This window comes from Mobula birostris, chromosome 13 (assembly GCF_030028105.1).
Source record: "Mobula birostris isolate sMobBir1 chromosome 13, sMobBir1.hap1, whole genome shotgun sequence".
Taxonomy (NCBI): Eukaryota; Metazoa; Chordata; class Chondrichthyes; order Myliobatiformes; family Myliobatidae; genus Mobula; species Mobula birostris.
This window is the reverse complement of record NC_092382.1, coordinates 6773138-6788437: the sequence shown is the minus strand read 5'-3', so window position 1 is coordinate 6788437 and position 15300 is coordinate 6773138. Positions and strand designations below refer to the sequence as shown.

The following is a 15300-nucleotide window of genomic DNA, read 5'->3' as shown; positions in this document are numbered from 1 at the left end:
ATAGGCTTTTTCCTTTGGGAGTAGGGGAGATTCAAACAACTGGACATTAGTTGAGAGTTAAGGGGCAAAAGTTCAGGGGTAACACGAGGGGGAACTTCTTTACTCGGAGAGTGGTAGCTGTGTGGAACGAGCTTCCAGTAGAAGTGGTAGAGGCGGGTTCGATTTTGTCATTTAAAAAAAATTCGATCGGTATATGGACAGGAAAGGAACGGAGGGTAGAGGCAGGTAGATGTGACTAAGTGAGAGTAAGCGTTCAGCATGGACTAGAAGGGCCAAGATGGCCTATTTCCGTGCTGTAATTGTTATATGGTTATATGAACTTGCGGGTGTCTCTGCAGGTTGGACAACTGAGTGACTTCCTTCTCAGACTGAGCAGGTGAACGGCCTCTCCCCAGTGTGAACTGACTGGTGTGCTTGTAGGCTAGCTAACCGTGTGAATCCCTTCCCACAGACTGAGCAGGTGAATGGCCTCTCCCCAGTGTGAACTCACTGATGTATCTGCAGATCAGGTGATCGAGTGAATCCCTTCCCACAGACTGAGCAGGCGAATGGCCGCTATGCAGTGTGAACTGACTGGTGTCTCCGTAGGTGAGATGCCTGAGTGAATCCCTTCCCACAGTCTGAGCAGGTGAACGGCCTCTCCCCAGTGTGAACTCTCCGATGCACCTTCAATTGGGATGACTGAGTGAATCCCTTCCCACAGTCTGAGCAGGTGAACGGCCTCTCCCCAGTGTGAACTTGCTGGTGTCTCTGTAGATCAGATGATCGAGTGAATCCCTTCCCACAGACTGAGCAGGTGAACGGCCTCTCCCCAGTGTGAAATCGCTGGTGTTTCAGTAGGTCAGATGACTGAGTGAATCCCTTCCCACAGTCTGTGCAGGTGAACGGCCTCTCTCCAGTGTGAACTCGCTGATGTACCTTCAGATGAGATGATAAATTGAATCCCTTCCCACAGACTGAGCAGGTGAATGGCCTCTCCCCAGTGTGAACTCGCTGATGTACCTTCAGTTTAGATGAGGAAGTGAATCCCTTCCCACAGACTGAGCAGGTGAATGGCCACTCCCCAGTGTGAACTGACTGGTGTTCTTGTAGGTGAGCTGACTGTGTGAATCCCTTCCCACAGTCTGAGCAGGTGAACGGCCTCTGCCCTGTGTGAACTCGCTGATGTATCTGCAGATGAGATGACTGAGTAAATCCCTTCCTACAGACTGAGCAGGTGAATGGCCTCTCCCCAGTGTGAACTCGCTGATGTATCTGCAGATCAGGTGATCGAGTGAATCCCTTCCCACAGTCTGAGCAGGTGAACGGTCTCTCCCCCGTGTGAAGTCTCTGATGCACCGTCAGTTGAGATGACGAAGTGAATCCCTTCCCACAGTCTGAGCAGGTGAACGGCCTCTCCCCAGTGTGAACTCGCTGATGTGCTTGTAGGTTAGCTAACTGTGTGAATCCCTTCCCACAGTCTGAGCAGGTGAATGGCCTCTCCCCAGTGTGAACTCTCTGATGTACCTTCAGGTTAGATGACTGAGTGAATCCCTTCCCGCAGTCTGAGCAGGTGAACGGCCGCTCCCTGGTGTGAACTCGCTGGTGAGCCATTAGGTCAGATAACCGCGTGAATCCTTCCCCACAAATTCAGCAGATGACCAGCCTCTGCTCAGTGTGAACAGACTGGTGTATCCACAGGTGGGATGACCGACTGAATCCCGTCTCACACATAGAACAGGTGAATGGGCTTGTCTCAGTGTAAACTTGCTGATGTACCTTCAGTTGAGATGATGGAGTGAATCCATTCCCACTGTCTGAGCAGGTGAATGGCCTCTCCCCTGTGTAAGATGACAGGCACGTCAGTCGGTCAGATGATCAAATGAATCTCTCCCCACAGTCTGAGCAGGAAGGATGATCGAGTGAATCATTGCTCCACTTCTTAAATATCTGGACAAAGACAGCAAAACTGGCGTGTTGTGTTCGAGATTCCCGTAGACAAATTCCTTGTCATTTTTAATCTGTAAAAAGATTTACAAAATCAATCAATGAGTGAAGGACAACATTTCAGATGAGATCACTTGAGTTGCCAAGGTGTGATCTGGCATCACACCGTTACAGTGAGGTTCAACCCAAGTTGGAGAGAGAAATCACCTTCTAACTGGGCACAGTGCTGGTATCTGGAATGACCATCAAATTCTCTGATGCTCTTCCTTTTTTTATAAGAATGGGGCATTTCTGCCATCTCCAATCTGTGACCTGGCTCAGTTTGACTCTCTCCATTGGTATTATTCCCTGTTCCCACTGAGCTGCATAGGTTCCTGGCCCCACAGTAACTGAAACACTCACACACAAATAGCCGGCAGTGCATTCCATGCACCCACCACTCTGTGTGAAAAACTTACCCCTGACATCCCCTCAGTATCTATTTCCAAGCTCCTTAAAACTATGCCCCCTCGTGTTAGCCATTTCAGCCCTGGGAAAAAAACCTCTGGCTCTCCACACGATTAATGCCCCTCATCATCTTATACATCTAAAAAAGGCTCTAAACATAAACAAGGAAATTATACATTGCTTTGAGGATTTGTTAGAAATATACAAAATTATGAGGGTATAGATAGGGTAAATGCGAGCAGCTTTTTCCACTGAGGTTGCGTGGGATGGCCAGAGGTCATGGTTAAGTGGGGAAGGTGAAAATTTAATGGGAATATTTGGAAAAGCTCTTTCCTGCAGTGGTCGTGAGAGTGTGGATTGAGATGTCAGCACAAGTGGTGAATATGAACTCGGTTTCACCATTTCAAAGAAGTTTGGATGGGAGCCTGGATGATAGGGGTATGGAGGGCGATGGTCTCGGTGCAGGTAGTTGCATTAGACCAGCGGTCCCCAACCACCGGGTCGCAAAGCATGTGCTCCCGGGCCACAAGGAAACAATATGATTTGGCGATATGAGTCAGCTGCACCTTTTCTCATTCCCCGTCACGGCCACTGATCAGCCATTACACATGTGAGGTCATGACCCGCGCGTCATCTGTGTCAGCGCGGGAAGGAGATCAACTCCTCGAGCTTGCAAATGACGGCGGGCTGAGAAGTATGTTTGAAATAACATCTCTGTCGGCATTCTGGATCAAAGTCAAGGCTAAATATCCTGAGATAGCCACGAAAGCACTGAAAACGTTGCTTCCATTTCCAACATATCTCTGCGAAGCGGAGTTTTCTCCAATGAATGCAACGAAAACTAAATTGCGGAATAGACTGGACAGGAACTCACTTCGAGTATCGCTGTCTCCCATCATCCCTCGATAGGACCGTGGTGTTGGAGGGAAACAAGCCCAGGGCTCCCACTGATTCAGCGATATTGGTGTGTTCCAATGATCTTATATATTCATACGGGGAAAATATGTGCTGTGTGTTTAAAATCCAAATGTTACTTAAAATGTCATGATGCTATTGACTTACTTATATAACCATATAACAATTACAGCACGGAAACAGGCCATCTCTGCCCTACTAGTCCGTGCCGAATGCTACTCTCACCTAGTCCCGCCGACGTGTACTCAGCTCATAACCCTCCATTCCTTTCCTGTCCATATAGCTATCCAATTTTTCTTTAAATGATAATATCGAACCTGCTTCTGCCACTTCTACTGGAAGTTCATTCATCACTTACTTCAAGCTCCTCTGATAATTGACTTATCACTATATTCATGCGAGGAAAATATGTGCTGTGTGTTTAATATTAAATTTGTTAGATAAACCCTTTTAGAAATGAAATTGGGTGTATTAGCCATTTATTACGTATATTCCAGTCATGATTAACACCGCCCCCCCCCCCCACTCCTGACACTCCGACAGAATCACGAAAAAGGATTTGCAGGAAAAATCGGCAGGTCACGACGCGCATGCGCACTGGTGCCCGCGCAAGGCTTCATGGTCATTGTTGTCTTTCTCTGGGTAAACGCAACGTATTTGACTGCTACTCTTGTCCGTTGGCAACCCTACCCACCACCGCCACCCCACCGGGTCGGCCGCTCCACAAGAATATTGTCAATATTAAACCGGTCCGCAGTGCAAAAAAGGTTGGGGACCCTTGCATTAGACAGCTTAGATGTTTTTTCAGCATTGACCAGATGGGCTAAATAGCCTGTTTCTATACTGAACTTCTCCATGTTTCTATGACACAGAAGCTGGCCAAACTTGTTTGGAAGGGAAAAGTTGGGAGTGACAACGGAGCAGCGATGGCTGGAGTTTCTGGGAGCAATTTGGGAGCTCGGTGATCGATACATCCGAAAGATGTGGAAACATTGGAAACGCAGGAGGACACAACCGTGGTTGAAATGAGAAGCCAAAGCCAACATAAAAGCCAAAGAGAGGGTAAACAAAAGAGTGAAAACGATTGGGAAGCTTTTAGAAACCAACAGAAGACGACTAAAAAAAAAGTCAGAGCTCAGGGCATGGAATTATGATATTGTAGTCATTAGTGAGTCTTTGTAGCGCCCAACAGTCTGAGGCATTTAGAGGAACAAAATATCCGGGGCCTCAATATCTCTTGAAAACCAAGGTTCCCTGCACCAGTTAACTTTCAACTTTTATTATGCAGGCACATACAAACTCTACACCTTCAAAATTTCACTTCTGAAGGCCCCCCACTTACCAAGTACTCCTTTGCCAGAAAACAGCCTGTCCCAAACCACACTTGTCAGATCCTTTCTGATACCATCAAAATTGACCTTTCTCCAATTTAGAATCTCAACCCATGGTCCAGACCTCTCTTTTTTCCATATTTACTTTGAATCTCATGGCATTATGGTCACTAATTTCAGTCACCAGCCCTGGATCATCAACCTATTGCACACTTTTACATCAGGAATTCTATGTACTGATTAAGGGCACATTTGACAAACTATACCCCATCTAGTCCTCTTACAGTATGGGAGTCCCAGTCAATACATGGAAAGTTAAAATCACTTACTGAATCAACTTTTGTTTCTTGGCATGGTCTGCGATCTCTCTACAAATTTGTTCCTCTAAATCCCTCGGATTGTTGGGTGCAACCAAGTCCCCAATAATGGCTACAATATCAGAATTCCCTGTCCTGAGCTCATCTGGTTTTCCTACAGTGCTTCTTGCATTGTGATATACACAGCTCAGCACATTCATCGCTCCATGCTCAACCATTTGATTGCTGACTGTACCTGAGGTCTGAACAACATCCGACTGGTGTAAAGAAAACAACCTCTCCCTCATTGTCACAAAACATGCATCATTGCTGTCGCAGTTTATGTTCCACTGGATGCTAATGCTAAAGTAGCCATGAAAGACCTCAGTGCTGCTATTAGCAAGCTGCAGACATTGCATCCAGACGGAGCTTTGACTGTTGCTGGAGACTTTAATCATTGTAACCTACGTACCGTGCTTCCAAGATTTTACCAAAATGTATTATGCACCACCAGGTGTAATAAAACCTCAGATCATGTGTACACAAATGTGGCTGACACTCACAAACTCACTACCCTCCCCCATCTGGGACAGTCTGACCATCTTTCATTGTTTCTGCTTCCCAAGTATAGCCCGGTCACTAAACGTGTGAAACCCACAATGAAGACTATTAAGATCTGGCTGGAGGGGGCTGACTCTGCTCTTCAGCACCAATTCCAGCACACAGACTGGAGCACGTTTGCTGCCCATACCACCACAGACTCTCAGATTAACATTGATTTATACACCAACTCTGTCCTTGAGCACATCAACAAGTGTGTAGATAGAGAGACATTACTAAAACAAATAGGAGTTTTCGCCAATCAGAAACCATGGATGAACAGAGAGGTTCACCTCCTGCTCAAAGCAAGAGATTCAGCCTTCAGGTCTGGAGACTGGGAGGTTCACAGCTCAGCCAGGGCCAACCTGAGGAGGGGAATCTCTCAGGCTAAACACATATACAAACAGAGAATCGAGGAGCATTTCAACTCCTCTGACCCCCGGCCCATGTGGCATAGCATACAGGTCATTACAGACTTCAAACCTCCTAGTACTGTGCCCCCTTCCAGCTCTGCTACCCTCCCTGATGAGCTCAATTACTTCTACGCTCGCATTCATCGAGGGAACAAGGAGGTCACCCTCAAAGCGGATCTCCCACCTGGTGAACTGTCTCTCTCACTTTCCACCTCCGATGTTTGTGCCACCCTGAGCAGGGTGAATGTACGGAAGGCAGCTGGTCTGGATGGAATACCTGGCCGTGTGGTGAGACTCTGTGCAGGGCAGTTGACCGGGGTCTTCATGGACATTTTTAATTTGTCCCTGGCCCGGGGTGTTGTCCCCACAAGCTTCAAGATCGCCACCATCGTGCCAGTACTGAAGCATTCCACTGCCACGAACCTGAATGATTTCCGCCCAGTTGCACTCACCCCCATCATTGCAAAGTGCTTTGAGAGACTGGTTTTATCACATCTGAAATCCTGTCTGCCCACTACCCTGGACCCCCATCGCACCAACAGGTCAACAGAGGACGCCATCTCCACGGCACTTCACCCTGCCCTGACCCACCTGGACAGCCCCAACTCTTACGTCAGAATGAGGTTCATTGACTTTAGTTCGGCATTCAATTCTGTAAGCCCCTTCAAGCTGATCACCAAACTTCGCCAACTTGGTATCAGCTCATCCCTCTGCAATTGGACCTTGGACTTTCTGACTAACAGACCCCAATCAGTTAAGTTAGACAACCTCTCCTCCTCCACTCTCACCCTGAACACCGGCGTGCCTCAAGGCTGTGTGCTTAGCCCTCTTCTGTACTCCCTGTTCACCTATGACTGCGTTCCTGTACATGGTTCTAACTCCATAATCAAGTTCGCAGATGACACCATGGTGGTTGGTCTGATCAGAGGGGATGATGAGACGGCCTACAGGGACGAGGTCCAGCACCTGGCCGCGTGGTGTGCCGACAACAATCTGACCCTTAACACCCAGAAGACCAAGGAGATCACTGTGGACTTCAGGCATGCCAGGAGCCACACTCACGTCCCCACCTACATCAACGGAACTGTAGTGGAGCGTGTATCAAGCTTCAAGTTCCTTGGTGTCCACTTTTCCGAGGATCTCATCTGGTCCCTGAACTCCTCCATCCTGATCAAGAAGGCACAACAGCACCTTTACTTCCTGCGGAGCAACAAGAAAGCTCACCTCTGTCCCAGGATATGACAGACTTTTACTGCTGTACCATTGAGAGCATACTCACCAACTGCATCTCAGTGTGGTATGGCAATTGTCCTGTATCAGAGCGCAAAGCACTCCAGTGTGTGGTGAAAACTACCCAGCGGATTATCGACAGCCAATTGTCCACCATTGAGAACATCTACCATAAACGCTGCCTGGGTAGGGCGAAAAGAATTATCAAGGATACATCTCACCCTAACCATGGACTTTTTAACTCCCCTCCCATCAAGGAGGTGCTAAAGGAGCCTCCGCTCCCACACCAACAGGCACAGGAAGAGCTTCTTCCCTGAGGCTGTGACACTGCTGAACCTCTAGTCACAGCGCTAAGCAGTATTGCATCCGTATTGTACTGTCTCAGTACTTTTATATTTGGGTGTTGTAGCACTTTTTTATTCAGTTATTTTGTAAATAACACGATTCTTTGCATTTCTGGTCAGATGCTAACCACATTTCATTGGCTTTGTATCTGTACTTGGCACAGTGACAATAAAGTTGAATCCAATCTAATCTAAAAAAAACAAAGGGGCTGATTGTGGATGACAGGAGGAATGGAGACAGGCTAATCCCAATTGACATCGATGGATCTGGGGTTGAGACAGTGAACTGCTTTAAGATCCTTGGCATAAACATCAGCGAGGACCTCACATGGTCTGTACATACTGGCTGTGTTGTGAAAAAAGCACAACAGTACCTTGCTCACCTCAGACGGCTGAAGAAGCTTGGGATTGAGTCCCAAATCCTAAGAACTTTCTACTGGAACACAACTGAGAGCATCCTGACTGGCTGCATCACTGCCTGGATGATCTGGAATTGATCCATTTCAAGTTCCAACTCCATAAAGTGCAGGGTTATGAGCTGCAGCTGGATGCACATCTTGTAGGTGAGGACATAAGGGACACTGGAGGTTCCGCCACCAATGTCCCCTCTAATTTGTAATGACCGGTCTGCACATAGAGCTTTAAGTTCCTCGGGGTAAATATCACAAATGACCTGACATGGTCCAACCAGGCAGAGTTCACTGCCAAGAAGGCCCACCAGCACCTTTACTTCCTGAGAAAACTAAAGAAATTTGGCCTGTCCTCTAAAACCCTCACTAATTTTTATAGCTGCACTGTAGAAAGCATTCTTCTCGGGTGCATCACAACCTGGTATGGAAGTTGTCCTGTCCAAGACCGAAAGAAGCTGCAGAAGATCGTGAACACGGCACAGCACATCACACAAACCAATCTTCTGTCCGTGGACTCAGTTTACACCATACGCTGTCAGAGCAGTGCTGCCAGGATAATCAAGGACGCAACCCACCCAGCCAACAGACTTTTCATCCCTCTTCCCTCCAGGAGAAGGCTCAGGAGCTTGAAGACCCGTACGGCCAGATTAGGGAACAGCTTCTTTCCAACTGTGATAAGACTGCTGAATGGATCCTGACCCGGATCTGGGCCGTACTCTCCAAATATCCGGACCTGCCTCTCGGTTTTTTTGCACTACCTTACTTCCCATTCTTCTATCTTCTATTTATGATTTATAATTTAAATTTTTAATATTTACTAATTTTAACTAATTTTAATATTTATAATATTTAATATTTGTAATCCAGGGAGTATGAAGCGGAGAATCAAATTTTGCTGTGATGATTATACATTCTACTACCAATTGTTTGGCGACAATAAAGTACAAAGTAAAGTAAATCTTGTACTGTTCATTCTTTTAACCAGTGACAACATGTGCACAGTGAATTTTATATAGAGAGGTATTCATTTTAACTGCTAGCAAATCACTGTCAGTAAGAACTTTGATCTCCTCTGGGTTTGATGGAGTTCATCTGCGCTCTCACACAACCCATGTAGCAGGCCTGTAACGGGTAATGAAGGATTTTCTCGCCAGAGCTTTTGCACATTGTCCATATCTGATTTGCTTGCTAAATGACGCTTTAAAAAGTCAGATTTCAAACTATCACTCCACTTCTTCCCACTTTCAAATTCTCCAGCAACTTTTGCATCACCACAATACACACAGGTAACACCAGTTTCTGTATTGTACATAAATATTTCCCCTGAACCCTCCCCCAGGTGACTGACGGTGGTGAACTCAGTGATGGCAATGCCAATGAATATGAAGGGAAGGGCAGTAGTCTGTCTCATTGGAGTCTGGCACATTTGTGATGTGAAAGCTACTTGTTGTCCAGGGCAAAGGTGTTTGATATCATTCTGTACCCAGAGAGAGTGGGACAAAACATGTTCTCACGGGTAGAAAGTCCAGAACAAGAGGGGGTAGAACAAGCAACAGACACAAAATGCTGGGGGAACTCAGCAGGCCAGGCAGCATCTATGGAAAAGAGTACTAATGCTGAGTTCCTCCAGCAATTTGTGTGTGTTGCTCGGATTTCCAGCATCTGCAGATTTTCTCTTGTTTGTGACTGGAGGCAGAACAAAGGTGATTTTCACAACAGCTGATGTAAAAGATTTTGTTCCCTTTCTCCGAGTTCCCGATCCTTGCATTTAGACAGCTGGAGCTCAGCTCTGTCTGAGAGACCCATCGGTTCCCATTCCCTCATCAGCCGGAAGCTCCCCGGGGCCCGTGTACGGATGGTGGGGCTGAGAGAGAGGGAAGAGAGCAGGACTGTCCCGGGATTGCGGGTCACGGAGTCCGGAGTCACAGCAACTACCCGAAGTCGGTGTTGAAAACGCCGCCCGGTGAGACCCCCAACCCGGAGACCCCTTCTTACCTCAACCGATCATCCGGGGCCTTTTGTGCCCCGCGCGCTGGTGAGCTCGAGCTTGGTCGGTTTAACGGCTGGGATACGAATCACGTGAGCAGCCCCTCCCCCACCGCTGTCAACAGAGGAGTCAGGCGCTGCTGTATTCCCATTGGTACGAAGCAATGTCAATCACTGCTTCCAACCAATAGAGGAGGCAGGCCAGCCGAGGGGGCGCTACCCCGCTGACACCGTCTCCCGAACTTTCCGTCACGGCGGGACAACCGTCAAAGTAAATGTCCGCTTTCTGATTTATTTCCATTTCCCTCCGAGGGAAGTTGGGGCGTTTGTGAAGCGTCTCCTGCGGCCGGAGTCTGATGTGTCGCTGAGAGGTAGGAGGAGACCGCTCGGCCCGTCGGTTTGATGCCGGTTCCCCGGGGAGGGAGAGGATGAAGACGGTGAGAGAGGGGGCGGACAGGATGTTTGTCCCGGTGGGGACAGGAGGGGCTCATCTGTGGAAATGTCTGAGCCCACGGTGGTGGCGATTCACCACATTGGGGGGCAAACACCGGCAGACTGTTGCCCTGCGAGCGGGGCCAATGGTCCGGGCAAAGTGACAATTATTTGTGTTTTGTTGAGACTGTACCGGGAATATGGTGTAAAATCCCGCTCCCCACACTAACACGGGTCACACAGACCAAAGAACAAACTGCCGGAGGAACTCAGTGGGTCGGGCAGCATCTGTGGAGGGAAATGGACCGTCAACATTTCGGGCCGACACCCTCCCTCTGGACTGAGAGTGGACGGGAAATAGTCCGAGAAAAGAGGTGAGGGGTGGGGATGGGGCAAGAGCTGGGGAGTGAGAGGTGGATCCAGGTGAGGGGGAGGTGGGAAGGTGGAAATAGTGACGGGGTGGGAGGTGAGTGGTTGGGGCAACACGGGGCTGCAGAAGATGGAAATTAATTCCATGGAGGATTAACAAAGAGGTTAGAGAGTATTTGTTATAGAGAGTGCAATGAAGATTCACCAGACTGATCCCCGGTGGTGGGGTCATCATATGAAGAAAGATCAAATGCAATAACCCTTTCATTTGGAGAATCGAGGACTGAGGGGTGAACACATTGAAATGCACAACATCATTACCGGCTGAACCAGGGATCCCAGTCTCTGAAAAAGGGGGTGGACTGACCGGGACTGAGATGAGGGGAAATGTCTCCACTCCGAGGGGGGTGAATGTCTGTAAATCCCCACCACAGAGGGTGGTGAAGACTCAGTGATCATCCTCACATAAAACAGAGGCCGGCAGATGTGTGGAGACCGAAGGAATCGAGGAAATGAGGATCGGACAGAAACATGTGGCTGAGATGGGAGAGCAGCCGTCATCTTGTTGATGGTTAGAGGGGCTGAATGGCCACCTCCTGCTGTTTCTCACCTGATGTTTCAGTGTTCCTGTCCAGTGAGGCTGGAGAAATGTGAATAGAAATTAGTGTTTATACACATGGACGGATTTAAATGAAACCTGCACATTACCGTTTTGGGTCTGAATTGTGTGTTGGACCGGGATGGGAATGGAGCCTGTGACTCTGTGACCTGGGGCTGGAGGGAAAGGGACAGGGAAGATCTAGAGGAAGAAGTAAAAATGTATCTTGTGTAAATATGGAATAATGTGGGAAATGCAGCGGATGGGTCGGGCAGCGTGTGAGGGGCGAGGAGCAGAGTCACCGGTTCAGGTGGGAGACCCTCTACCCGTCACGTGATCCCATTTCCTGTTCACGTTTTTCCACAAATCTGCAGCATCTGCCGGTCACTGCTCTAAGTGTCTGTGTAGCTTCATCTTTCGCCCATTCAGACAAGGCAGTGAGATCCGGATCTGTCACGTCCTCTCGTTGTGGGTGGACAATGTTTTTTCTGCAATATTTTCAGCATGTTTCTATATAACCACATAACAATTACAGCATGGAAACAGGCCATCTTGGCCCTTCTAGTCCGTGCCGAATGCTTACTCTCACCTCGTCCCAGACCTCAGACCATAACCACTGGGCCGAGGCCTGGGACTAGGCCTCATTCCACTGTTTTTACCTGCTGAAGGGCAGCCAATGTTTCTGGGTGTCTGACCCATTTATGTGAGAATTTAGCCTTTTGTATTTATCTGAGCTTCTCATAAATGTGTACAGTTTAGTTCAGCTTCACTCCAGAATTTCCAAAGCAACAACCCAGTCAGTCAAATAGTTCCACACAATTAAAGTAGTTTACAGTATTACATTCTTAAAATGTTTATGTTGTACTACTTATATAATTTAACTATTTAATATGTATATTCTTATTTTAAATCACAATGGTTAAAATCTATTGTTATGAATTAGGTTCTATTGCTGCCGCAGAGACAACAAATTACATGATATCTGCCGGTGCTATTAAACCTGATTCTGATAATTGGTCTGGGAGACCCACCACCGGTCACCTGATCCCAGTTACCGCAGATCGTAATGTGAGATTGAAGCCTTTTCTATTTATTTGCATTCCTCAGAAATGACAACAGTTAAGTTTCCTTCTCTGGTTCCAGAGCAGAAGCTCAGTCTGTCTAATATTTCCACACAATTAAAATGGGGAATTTGTTTATTCTTATCACGTACTGAGCTACAGTGAAAATCTTGCCTGACCTACCATCCACACAGATCGATACATTACTACGGTACATTGAGCTGATATACGACAAAACAATAACTGTAACAAAGCATTATGGCTGCAGAGAAAGTGCAGTGCAGATAGACATACGGGGCAGGGTCACGTCGAGTTACATTGTGAGTTTGAGTCCATTTTATTGGACTGGAGACCATTAATTTGGCTGACAACCGCGGACAGGAAGCTGTCCATGAGCCTGGTGGTACGCACTTTAAGGATTTTGTATCTCTTCCCCGATGGGAGATTGGGTTTGCAGCAATAATGTCCAAAGTTGTGGGCATCTTTGAGTACACGGCCTGCTTTCCTGAGGCAGGGGAAGTGTAGGAAGAGTCCATAGAGGGGAGGCTTGTTTCTATGATGTTTCCAAATGAGACCAAAGTTCTCTGCAGTTCCTTGCAGTCATGGGCAGAGCTTTAGCCATACGAAGGCGTGAAGTATCGACAAGAAGCTCAGAGACCTCGGCCTTCACCCTGCCTTGTGCAGCTGGATCCTGGACTTCCTGTCAGATCACCGGCAGGTGGTAAGAGTGGGCTCCCTCACCTCTGTCTCTCTGACCCTCAGCACACATGCCCCACAGGGTTGTCTCCTTGGTCCCCTCCTTTACTCTCTGTGCACCCATGACTGTGTCACCACCCAGAGCTCCAATCTGTTAATTAAATTTGCTGACAACACTACATTGATTGGCCTAATCCCAAATAACAACTTTCAATCAATCAAATGCTTCCTGACAAGGCTCGGTCCAAACAAACTTTTCACCCTTCTTCAGGAGATTAGTCAGAGGAAGAGCGATATCAGCAAAGTTCTTACAGAACTTACAATAATATCCAACCATTCCCAGAAACCTTCCAAGAGCCTTCTTACCAGTCTGTCACAAAAACTGTGGGTCAACTGTCTAAGAAAAATAACAAGATGGCTTGAGTGGCAAAAATAGATTGTGGTGCTTTTATTTACAAAGATAGTGGAGAAACAAAAACTTGGATGTCCACATCAAAACAAGAAATTAAAAAAAAAACTATATATATATACAGCTTGCAATTGTCACCTGTCTGGTTAACAGCCACCCTCAGACTAAACAGAAAAAAAAATGACCCAAAGCCTTGGTAACCTGAGGCTTATAACTGCTAAGCCAATCCCCCGAGACTAACCAAAAGCTAATTAACTCAATTATCTTCCATTTCACACAATCTGAAACTCTACCACCAGTTCTCACAATAAACACATATACTTCATCATAGGATTCACCATTTCCCGGTTAAATAACTTAAATAAACCCCAAAACTTTACCACAAGATGAGTAATTAGGTAACATAACCCTTGTCCCAGGTAAAGATGGTATCCTCCACCATCGGCACACCTGTGCAGGTTGCTGCTGCCTCTATATAAGACAGCTCTATGCAGCAGCTCTGTTTCAGACCCAGTGACTGTGGAGGAGAGAAACGTCAGATTATCATGACACTTCGGCAAAACACTTATTGGAAAGATGAATATGAATAAATTGACCTGAGATAATAAAACTGTGACATAGTGTGTTTCTTTTTTTCATACCTATTACTGCTGGGGATGAGTGTAAAATTGTGACTGTTGATTTATTGTGATACGTGCACTCACCACAATAACAGAGGGGAATAATATGTGTGGATTACTCTTTGAGTGTTTACCGAGTGTGCCATGAGACATCTGTAATCAGTGACGGGCCTTCGTCACACAGTCGGAATAGGAACTTCAGAAATGGCCTGGATTTTGCCTGCACAGGAGCCAACTTGCCTTGACCTACAACACAGCCAAGACAGATCACAGTGGCATGGCCAAATTCACTCTTAGCTAAGTCAACTGTAAGGTTGGCCCTGGAAAGCCTGTCAAACAGCTTTTCTACTACAAAGTTATGCTCTTCCCAAGTGTCACTCCCTGTGACTAAGTCATCAATATAGGCATCTGTGTGTCCTAACCCTTGAATTACAGAATCAATCATTCTCTGGAATGTTCCTGGAGCATATTTCATTGCAAACGGCAAAACATTGTATTCATACAACACAGGTGTCACAAATGCAGAAATTTCTCTACCTCAGTCCGTCAATGGAACACACCAATACCCTTTCAACAGATCAATCTTTGTAAGAAATTACCTTTTCCAACCTTATCGATGCAATCATCCACCCTAGGGATAGGATAGGCATCTGATTTTGTTACTGCATTTACCTTCCTATAGTCAGTGCAAAATCTAACAATACCATCAAGTTTGGGCACAATAACGCAGGATGAGGTCCAATTTGATGTTGAAGGGCTAATAATACCATTTTCAGCATATATTCAATTTCTTGCTCAGCCAATTTACACTTTTCTAAGTTCATGCGATATGGGTGTTGTTTAATCAGTTTGGCTTGACCAATATCTACGTCATGTACTGCGACCGTGGTTTGCTTGGGAACATTGGGAAATAAATCCTTAAATTTCAAAATTAATTCCTTCAGCTGTTGTTGTTGCTTTGGCTGCAGATGAGCCAACTTGTTGTCAATATTTTCGAGAACAACCAAGTTCATTAGCCTAACCAGGACCATATTTGGCTTGTGTAAAGTTTCAGACGAGTCAATTGTTTTATTCTCAGGGTTGTCAGATTTATATGTTTGACAACATTCACTGATGGTGCCTGCTCGTCAGAATAAGGCTTTATCATATTGATGTGTACCACCCGTGTTAGCTTACGTCAGTCGTGTGTTTTAATAACATTATTCACATCATTAATT

The 15300-nt window shown here is 46.6% G+C and overlaps 1 protein-coding gene across 1 annotated transcript in view; it reads right to left on the bottom strand.

Moving 5' to 3' along the window:
- Positions 1-541: 541 nt before the first annotated feature.
- Positions 542-15300, bottom strand: part of LOC140208276 (uncharacterized) — a 33253-nt gene continuing 18494 nt past the window's right edge. Inside the window, exon 3 of the mRNA XM_072276848.1 lies at positions 542-1477. Coding sequence (XP_072132949.1) covers positions 556-1477 — 922 coding nt within the window. The 3' untranslated portion in view covers positions 542-555. The remainder of the gene's footprint in view (positions 1478-15300) is intronic.